Genomic DNA, 10,582 nt, shown 5'->3' with positions numbered 1-10,582 from the left:
GGATAGAAATTTTATTTAAAGCTAAATAAGATGAAAGTTTAATTTTAAAAATACATGACACAATCATGGAAATGCATACACAAAAACATTTTAGTTAAATAAGATGAAAATTTTATTCTTAAGAATGAATAACTAAAGTTTGCTAAGTAAATGTAAAAAAAAATAAAAAAATAAGGTGAAATGTATTTTTTGTAAACAAACAACTTATTCTTCGATTTATGTAATGAATATAATTTTGAATATGCCAAATCAAACGAGTAATAAAAATTTATCCCACCATAACTCATTTCATCATAATTAATCTCATCGTAATTTGTATTCAAACCAAACGGAGTCTAAAAGTTCCAATTCGAGATTGGTTGAGGGCTTTAGGCCTATTAATCCTGGCCCGAAGCCGTAACACAAACCCGCTCCTGTAAAATATAAATATATAAAAAAATAAAATAAAATTGTATCGTCTCTTTGCTTATGCTTCTTCTCGCGCTTTCTGCAAAAGTTGTATTCCCCCAAACGTTGATTTTTCCAGGTTTTATTCTCACTCTACTTTTTTGCTGCAATCTTATAATTCGCAAATTCTTCGTTTTCTTGTTCTTGCTTAGGTCTTGTGTTTTTGGGTATGTTTTCGAAGTTTTTTGGACATATAGTATTGATACTGTATCTTCGAACTGAGACCCATATACTAATTTGATCTATTTTCCTGAGGAAATGAAGTGGATTCCATATTATTGGAGTTAGGGATGTGGGATTAATATTTAGCAGCCTATCTTCCCCAATTGTCAACTCAAATGTAATACGAAGAAGAGAAAAGTAATAGAAAAGAAGCAATTTAATACAAGGGCTAAAGCCCAAAATAATAGCCCATCTGGAAAAGAAAAAAAAAGGAAGGAGCTGGGATTAGGGGTTGGGAGTTCTGCGTGCAGCAACTAAAAAATAGGAAGAGAGCAATTTGAATAGATAGAGATAGAGAAGAAAGAGAGGAAGTGTGAAGCAAGGGGGAAAATACGCGGAAAGAGAAAGAGGTAAATCTTTTCTTCCTCTACACCTTTACCTTGATTATTAGCAGCTTTGCCATGATCGATGCTTAGTCTAGGTAATCTTCTTTGGGTGCTGAAATTCTACTACCAGAGACAATTATTTAGACAGTAAGGTGTAATATGGAGACAGAAATAGATGAACAAGTTATGTAAATTAGCCAAAGTTAGTAGATTATGATCAGTTAATTTACTCATGGCATGGGTAAATATATTTTAGCAAATCAAGGGTTAAATAGGATATCTGGAGGATTAGGATATCAAGAGTTAAACCCATTTTTTTTGGCATTTTAATGATCTTTCTTTTGTATTAAATTCAGTTGCTTCTATTGTTAAAGTATTCCCTTTGTGGGTTTCGCGTGGATGCCCTTTAGTCTAGTGTAAGAGTATCTGCTGAGCAATTTCTTAGTCAATCTCCCTATCACAATGTCTTTTTTGTCTTTACTTTATTATCTCATGTGGATCTGATTTATTTCAAGATCTTTTCTTGTTTTTCATCTTCCATTTACTGCTTTAACTCTATTTAGTATTGGCCAACCATTGAATATAAACAATTAATTTTCTGCTATGTAGAAATGTTTTGATCTTTTCACCTTCTCTTTGAACATGATATGCTGAAAATGGGAAATCATTAACACCCTTTTGGTATTTTTGATCTTTTCTGATAGTCTTTTGGTATTTTTGATCTTTTTTGATATTCCTTCTTTTATATCAAACTCCTTCTTATGTGTTAAAGTTTTCCCTTTCTGGGTTTTGCGTGGATGCCATGTAGTCAAGTATTAGAGTATCTATCGAGAAATTTCTTAAGCAATCTCCCTATTACAGTCCCTTTTTTGTCTTTACCTCAATTCACTATGTGGTTCTGACTCACTTTCAAGCGTACCAATCCACCATTGAATATAAAGCAAGTAAATTTAGTTTCAGTGTATAAAGAACTTGGTCCTTTTCACATTCTCGTTGAAGCTAATAAGCTGAAAACGGGAACTGATTAGTGTTAGGAGCTGATAAGCTGATCTTTGACTCACGTGTGGATGTGGGATTACATTGGGTATGTTGTTGTTTATTAAACAGAAAAATATAATATAATGTTTTTTTTCAACATTTCAAAAAAAGCATGACTGCAATAACATGCTTATTACATATTTCAACCATGTTTCCTCTGTGCTAAGCGTGTCAAAGATGCCCCTTCCTTGGACTTCTGATCCTGCAATATCAGCCCTAGTTGTTACATTTGTTCTCTTTTCAAGATGTTGATATATTTCCACTGTATTCACCTTAGTCATTGATCACTCTATACCAACACGAGCTTTATGGTCCACTAATCTATGCTACAGTTGCAAACTGAAAGTGCAAGTATATGCACTAGTCTCGGTTTCTGTGTGGTATCAATAAGGGTAACTGATACTTTATTCTGTTCTATCGGGGTGTATCAGTTAATTTTTTTGAATCTTGTGACGTCACCGAGAAGTAAATATTGATTATATATTAGTGCAAGTATGCTGTATAGTATGAGTAATCACTTAGCCAGAGTTTAGAGGGCTAGGAGATGCGAGGTAATGTCTTTAGTGTTTGTTTTGGTGTTAATAAGTTTGTGAGAATTGTATGAATGTCTTGCATAAAAATGGGTGTGGCTAGATAGAGAGGCAACTTGCAGGCCGTGAATGTTGTTCTTGTGAGGACACAAGAAAAAGGAGGTGAGAGTTAAGGAGTTCCTTGATGAGCTAAAGAGTTCTTTTGTCTAGTTTCTGTATTTGAAAGTGAAAGAAAATAAATGAGCGTTGTCCATCCTTTCGTGTTCTCATCCTTTTACAATCTACGAACAGTTTTGTTTGAGAGGAACAATGCAAGTGGTGAAAGGGTCTTGTCACACAGATCTTCCTTTTCCTTTTTCCTTCCTGGTTTACCTTGAATAATCAGAAAAAAGAAGATGATAAAAATACTCACCAAGGTGTCAGTTTGTCTTATGCTTCTTTTTCCAACAAAGTAACTCTCCAAGTTCTTTTGAATTGGTTATGTTCCTCTTCACATGGGTGTCAGTTTGTCTTATGCTTCTTTTTCCAACAAAGTAACTCTCCAAGTTCTTTTGAATTGGTTATGTTCCTCTAATTGTTTTAAAGTAGGTTAGCAATTTTGCAGAAGTGCTTTTCTTATTTTATTTTATTTTTTGATTGTTAAGTGCTGCTCTTAGTTTTGAAGATGTAAAATAAATGAATCTAGTCAAAATCATACATTGATTTTAGAATTAATGGGTTGTCTATCTTTTTACTTTGCTAAATAATATTCCTCTTAATAATATATGCAAATTTAAACTTTTATCGTCTGTTTCAAAACATCTTTTGGATCACTTTGAATTGTTTCTGATGTTTGGCAACTGATTTGAAATTTTATCGTTTCCAGTGAATCTTAAATATTTGAAGTGAGAAGAGAATGACGAAGAAGCGAGAAGTAGAAGATGGTGTGTTGGCTGAGGAGGCAAATGCAAAACGGCAGAAGGTAATGGATCAGTCGTCTCCCTCTCTTCCACCAGTTGCTTTCGAAAATCCACTTCTTCCACTTGCATCTTATGATGATGATGAAGATGACGAGGATGATGGTAGGAGAGGACACATTGCTGAGCAAGTTATAAATAATGGTGGAAACAAGGAGCAGAATGGCTACTCATCTGACGAAGAAGAAGATGAGGATGATGGTAGAATCCAAGGGAAGCGAAATCGTGCAATTGAGATTAGGAGGGACTGCCCCTATCTTGATACTGTGAATAGACAGGTAACCTTATGATTCAAGTTTTCTGAAACATTTTAATCCATTCTAGTTCATCCTGCGACCACAGATGTCTATACTGGAATCTTACATCTAATGGTGGAATTCTGAAATTTTATATTGCATAGCGTGATTGTGATAACTTTTGATCCTAGTGGTACTGAAGTTTTGAGATGCTTCTCCATTCTTTATTTTGGTTTTAAAACTCACCTTCTGTGTATTTAAGTGTCAATAGCTTGATACTTTTGCGACTTGTGTTTAAGTGTCTGATGGTATTCCTAATAAAGAAAGTGTCTTATAGTAATTGAATATCAAACTAAATTTTGTTACACTTGATGCATATTGATTATTTCATCAGTAAACAAATTTGGTTTAGCGCACGTACTATGACTGATGGTTCTCTGTCTCTCTCTCTCTCTCTATCTCATTTATTTTTTCTTATCTGGTATATCCCCGTAATACATATTATCTACATTTACAGGTATTGGATTTTGATTTCGAGAAATTTTGTTCAGTCTCTCTCACAAATTTAAATGTGTATGCATGTTTAGTTTGTGGGAAGTATTACCAAGGAAGGGGGCCGAAATCCCATGCATACACACACAGTCTTGAAGCAGGACACCATGTGTTCATCAATTTACGAACAGAGAAAGTTTATTGTCTTCCTGATGGATATGAAGTCATAGATCCATCGCTTGATGACATTATACATGTTCTGAATCCAAGGTTTGTCAAAATTACTTCAGTTGCTGTCACTTAATTCTTGGTTTGTGTTGTTATATTGTCCTTGCAACAATAAGCTGGGATCCTTCTTGTAATATATGACTGCGATTCACCCTTTTTGTTTGCTTTGTCTTTATTTGACAGATTTACTCAGGAACAGGTTGAGCAACTCGATAAGAGCCGGCAGTGGTCTAGGGCACTTGATGGGTCTGATTATCTTCCTGGAACGGTACTGCACTTCTTTATGCCATATTTATTTGTTAAAGTTACTATATCCCCTGTAGTCTAAATGGTAATCTTTTGATGCTGGGGTATATGTTAGGTTGGGCTGAATAACATCAAGGAGACTGATTTTGTCAATGTCACGATTCAGTCTTTGATGCGAGTAACTCCCTTGAGAAACTTCTTTCTTATACCTGAAAATTATCAACACAATAGGTCTCCTCTTGTTCATAGATTTGGAGAGCTTACCCGAAAGATTTGGCACGCACGGAACTTTAAGGGACAGGTGCATATTAGCATTGGTGAATTCATTGTTTGCTGTTCTTCATGTTCTTCTCATTTTGACTAAATGTTGTTGCAGGTCAGTCCGCATGAGTTCCTGCAAGCAGTTATGAAAGCTAGTAAAAAACGTTTTCGGATAGGTGCCCAGTCTGACCCTGTTGAATTTATGTCATGGCTCCTGAATACCCTTCACATGGAGCTTAGAAGTTCCAAAAAAGGCAGTAGCATAATCCATCGGTGCTTTCAGGTTTGCTGCAAAAGATAGTTGTCTTCTACATTTAAAAATATCCTAGTTGATCATTATTATGTTAACATATGATGCTTTTTTCTCATAGGGGGAATTGGAGGTTGTGAAGGAGATGCATAATAGACCTATTGCTGAGAAGAGGGAGAATGGGGAAGATGGTGAACAGGAATCTCACAACACTGGCATGGAAACTAGTAGAATGCCTTTCCTAATGCTTGGACTTGATTTGCCACCACCACCTCTTTTTACGGATGTCATGGAAAAGAATATTATTCCCCAGGTTCTTTTTTAAGTTCAAACTTTTATTGTGATTATCATTGGAAAAGTTTTGCTTTCTTGTTTTTTTCTTCTTGTCGACAGTTTATGGTGAATGGATGGTCATCGTATTGGAATTTTCCCATGTTGAATGTATCATTGTACTAACTTACGTGCACATGCTGAAATGCAAGTGTCTAGATGTCAGCTAAGAAAAGGTGAGAGCGAGTTGTTCCTTGAGGAAAAGATTGCACCTTAGTTTATACAAATGGTTACCTTTCTCAAAAAAATTTAAAAGATTGCACCTAGTCTGAGAAATAGTTTGCACTTGAAAAAAAAGAAGCTTACTGTTCTTCACCAAGTCCGCTTATTGAGTGTTACAGAGTTCAATTAGATTGTTGAGTTATCTGAGGTGAATGAAATTATGTAGATGTGCCAAAGTTTGGGTTAATTACTGGGAGTTTCCTTTCTAGCTGGTTAAAGCTCAAGTCTTCCTCTGTAGTTTAAATAAAGAAAAGCACCTCTCCTCTGGTTCAGATATTTCATTCACTTGATATTAGTTACGAAACAGCTTAGAGTAATATCTGCAAGGACAACTGTTTTACCAACGTTACTTGGACAATTAATTTATCTTCTTGCAATAAATCTTGGCCATTACTCAAATGAAACAAGGTTCTTGAAACTATAGCCGTGTTATTCTGGCCCTATTCAAGATTAATCACAGAAAACTAATGAACCTATCTCATTTGGATATTCATAATATTGCAATCTTTGGTCTACTGACTTGTTATTCATCAGTTAAATATTGGAACTAAATAAACGTATCAGAGGTGATTGAGAACTAAAAGAGCAAAGAGAAATAAAGTGTGAGTTTTTGAAGACCATGACCTCTTACATCAGGTGTAGTGACTAGTGAGGAATATAAGTTATGTACTTAGAAGAAATAAATTACATGGTAGTCTGGATGCTGGTATTGTCTGTTGGGTAGGGAGGACATACCACAAGAGAGGTAAAGTATGAGAGCAAAGAAATGAAATGTTTAAAGGAGGCAAAAGCTGAAAAAAGGAAAGAAAGTGAAGTGTATGGTAAGAAGAGAAATTAAAGGGAAGAAGAATAAGGAAATGATCTCCCCCTCTCAAAAAAAAAATAAAAAAAATAGCAGTTAACAATATATTCAGGTGAAATCATGCAATTCTTATTCAAATTTAATGCCCTTCAGTTTGTATTTGACATTCTTTGAATCGGAGGTGAGATACTGAGATCTCTTGAATTTCAATAACTAGATTTGGAGGACCATGCTTTTAGTGATACTGTTCAATATTTACTGCACAGATGCCTATTTAAACACATTCATGATCTATGTGCTCTATTTTGCCTTTTTTCCTTCATCTTTTAACGTTGGGGAAGTAGGGAAGATGCTACTTATCCATGGCTTTCTGTTCAATGTGTTGAACTGGTTCTTCAAACTTAACAAGTCACCTGATTTTGAACTATGTCCAAAATGGTTCACAAATCTGGAAGCTTTAGTCTCTTTAGTGTTGTGACTTCTTTATCTGCATTCTTTCTATAGTATGATGCATCACAAGTTTGTACTTGATTTTTGTAAATGTAGGTTCCATTATTCAACATACTGAAGAAGTTTGATGGTGAGACTGTGACTGAAGTTGTAAGGCCCCGTATAGCAAGGATGAGATACCGTGTAACAAAGTTGCCACGGTATCTAATTCTCCACATGCGTAGGTTTACAAAGAACAATTTCTTCATGGAGAAAAATCCTACACTTGGTGAGCACTCATTATAGATACTAATCTTGAATTAAATGAAATTACCAAGACATTTAATTCAAAATGGATGTAGACGCCCTGCTTATTCTCCAACTAGATCACTAATATGCCCTCCCCCAATGGATGTAAAAGCCTCATCAATACTTCTGCTAGCTCACCAATTTTAACAACCCAGCTCATACCATCAAATTCTCATCCCTCTATTTTTATTTTGGTTGGACATGATATCAAATTGTTCTGTACAGTCTGGGTTTTGCTGCCCATTTGGTATACACTAGAACTTATTATAGATTAGGGTGTCATTTGGCCTCTTTTACACTTGAATATCAGTAAACCTCTTTCGAGGGGTGGGTGGTGGGGAGGAGCAAGGGGTTTGAAGTTCTAGGTTTTGTTAGTTTGATGTTTTTTATTGCTTGTTTGAATTGTTCGTTCTGATTCCAAATTCTCCACATGCGGGCATTTAAGGAGGGGGTGGCGAGACGAGGGATGAGGGGTTTAATTCTCCAGGTTTACTTCCCTCCTGAGTGCTGGGTCAGTGCTGTGTAATTTCTTCTTCCTGATCAAAATATTTTTCTAAATCTACTTGTTAGAGTTAATCCCATTTCCACTTTGCTCTCCACACAAGACAGCTAGGTAGAGCAAGGAGAGGGTTGTGTGGAGGAGGAAAGAACCAAATACTTGATATAGCACAAAATGTTCTTAACCTTGAGTATAGTAGACTTAGGAACTGCATTGTTGGCTTCTATCCCGTGACTTAAGAAGTTTCATGCATCTTTTTTCAGTGAACTTCCCGGTGAAGAATCTAGAGCTCAAGGATTATATTCCCCTGCCAGCACCAAAGGAGAATGAGAAACTTCGCTCAAAATATGATTTGATTGCTAATATCGTTCATGATGGTAAACCAGGCGAAGGATCATACAGAGTGTTTGTCCAACGAAAATCAGAAGAACTTTGGTTAGTTACATAGCTCATGTCACTAAGTTTTATGTGTTTCTAAGTTTTTTAAATCCCCCCCCCCCCCCCCCCCCCCCAAAAAAAAAAAAAAACATACACACAGAAAAAAGGAAAAGAGAGAAGTGATTTATTCTGTTAATTTGGGAACCTAATGCTTTAAACTGATGCAGGTATGAGATGCAAGACCTACATGTTTCTGAAACTCTTCCCCAGATGGTTGCACTTTCTGAGACTTATATGCAGATATATGAGCAGCATCAGCAGTAATGAACCTGACAAGTAACGTCGGAAATATCAACCTCTGCCTTTTCTTCTCTTCCTTTTGAAATACCAAATTCGACTTTTAGTTATCTAATGAAGAGTATTCTACTTGTTGAAGGATAGTGATCTTTGCGGTTTATTTTTCTGTTGTTATATGTAAATCTCTGCTGTTTTTTTGTGTTTGCTTAAGCTTAAGATTACTATTGATGGGGAGTTATGAGAACTCCAGCTTTGGAAATGTGCCACTTCCTTTTTTTTTTCCAGATGGTTTTGTTGTACGGTAGGTTCTTGAATTTGGAACATAAAGTGCCTTCATCTTCCATATGTAGATATAATAGCTCAGAAATGAGTGGGAAATCTCAATTGGACAACTAGAGTAAACTTAACTTTTCATGAATTCCAACAGAATTTATTAAATTAAGTAAAATTTTATGTGAAAAGGACTTATTTACTCTCTTATTTCCAGATAAGCCTACTTACGATTACTAGGAGTCCCTACGATAGGAGTTGATTTTTGACTTATTCGAAACAGAAGTTTAGTATATTTACTGTTGGTTTTTCTAAAAACTTTTACTAAGATCAAATATCTCTTAAAATTAGTTTAAATGATTGATTGACAAGGGTACATATTCATATTCTTATGGGTACAAACATGATCCCAGTGTATTCTTCTATACAAGGATAGAATATCATTTGTTATTAAAGAGGAAGAGTGAAAAAGAGAAAGGAAAAAAAATTATTTTGGTGGCAAGTCAAATCAAAAACTGATAAATAATGTTGGGTAAGTCATCTATCTGATTCAGCCTCCATTTTGAATTATTTGCTGCAATTCTCAACTTTGAAAGTTGAAAGTTGAAAGATACACATAACACATGTTCCTCTTTATTCTTGTTGACTAAAAAACAAGTGACCTTATTGGATATAATGGTAAAGCATGACACAATAAAAATTTCCTCGTCTCTTATTGTAAATGAATGTAAATCAAACTACTGATTGAGACAATCTTGAAATATCATTTTCTTTCCAAGATGATGTAAATTGTAATGGGGTAGGTTTATATGGATTGAATTTTGACTTATACTTTTGACTTATGACTTAGTATAAGTCAAAAGCCATACATTAGAATTTTTAACTTATGGCTTTTGATTTATTTTTTGTTGTTTTGGCTTAAAAATAAGTGTTTATAAACACTTTTTAACTCTATTCAAATACTTCAAAACTGGTTAACAATTACTTTGACTTAAAAACATCTAAAATAAGTTAATCCAAACGGACTGATGAACTGATGATGTTAACATATGTGAACAAGTGTGAACTCGTAGCTAATCTATTTATCTTTTGTTTTTAGTTTTTACTGTAGTTTTCAGTTCTTTTTTTTTATATTCTCCATCTCAAAATAAGTATCGTTTTTATGTTCATTAAAAAAAAAACATATAAGTTATAGTTTACTAAGTTATTTCTATTTATTATATATTTTTTGAGAATTGAGCATTATTAAAAAATAGATTTTTAATATAAGAGTATAATTACAAATAATTATTATTTTTTATTTTAAATTTCTAAAGCGATAATTATTTTATAATATTTTCTTACTAAAGCAATAGAGAGAGAAGTAGGGGTGAAATCTTTAAATATTGTCAGACTACCAAAGTTGAAGGATAAAGCTAAGCATCATCTTTTTTGTATTTTCAGTATGACTAGAATGAAAGTCAATTATAGGGTTGTTTGGTATGCGTTTAAGATTAAAAACTTGGTATTAGTTTATAGTCAATTTCTTTAATGGTCAATCAAATTTGGAGAATTACATTTAAATATTATTTTTGTGTTATTTAGGATTAAAATATCACTCAGTTATCCTTATTTTTCTTCAAATATACTTAACACTTCAAAAGCCTCATCCTCTCCCAATTAACATGCCATGTTATTAAAGCCTTATTTTTTTAATAATAGATTATTTAATTCATCAAACACATTTAATTAAAATAATAATCTTATTTTTTTAAAATATATATATATATATTAAATTAAGAAGAAATTTTCATACTTAAGAATCTTATATCATA

General features: G+C 33.9%; 1 protein-coding gene across 2 annotated transcripts; it reads left to right on the top strand.

Annotated features, from left to right (window-relative positions):
• Positions 1-426: 426 nt before the first annotated feature.
• LOC129873808 (uncharacterized) lies at positions 427-8,782 on the top strand. Of its 2 annotated transcripts, none has more exons than XM_055948995.1 (10): positions 427-526; positions 3,429-3,797; positions 4,273-4,517; positions 4,659-4,743; positions 4,837-5,022; positions 5,098-5,265; positions 5,354-5,545; positions 7,133-7,304; positions 8,087-8,258; positions 8,429-8,782. In XM_055948995.1, exons 2-10 carry the CDS (start codon positions 3,459-3,461, stop codon positions 8,523-8,525), a joined length of 1,656 nt encoding a protein of 551 aa, XP_055804970.1. In that variant the 5' UTR covers positions 427-526; positions 3,429-3,458; the 3' UTR covers positions 8,526-8,782. The 2 variants fall into 2 exon arrangements, with proteins under 2 accessions (XP_055804970.1, XP_055804971.1); XM_055948996.1 differs by lacking the exon at positions 427-526 and adding an exon at positions 764-1,019.
• Positions 8,783-10,582: the final 1,800 nt, after the last annotated feature.

Source organism: Solanum dulcamara, chromosome 11 (assembly GCF_947179165.1).
Source record: "Solanum dulcamara chromosome 11, daSolDulc1.2, whole genome shotgun sequence".
Taxonomy (NCBI): domain Eukaryota; kingdom Viridiplantae; phylum Streptophyta; class Magnoliopsida; order Solanales; family Solanaceae; genus Solanum; species Solanum dulcamara.
The sequence above is the reverse complement of the archived record's forward strand: the minus strand, read 5'-3'. Positions and strand labels throughout refer to the sequence as shown.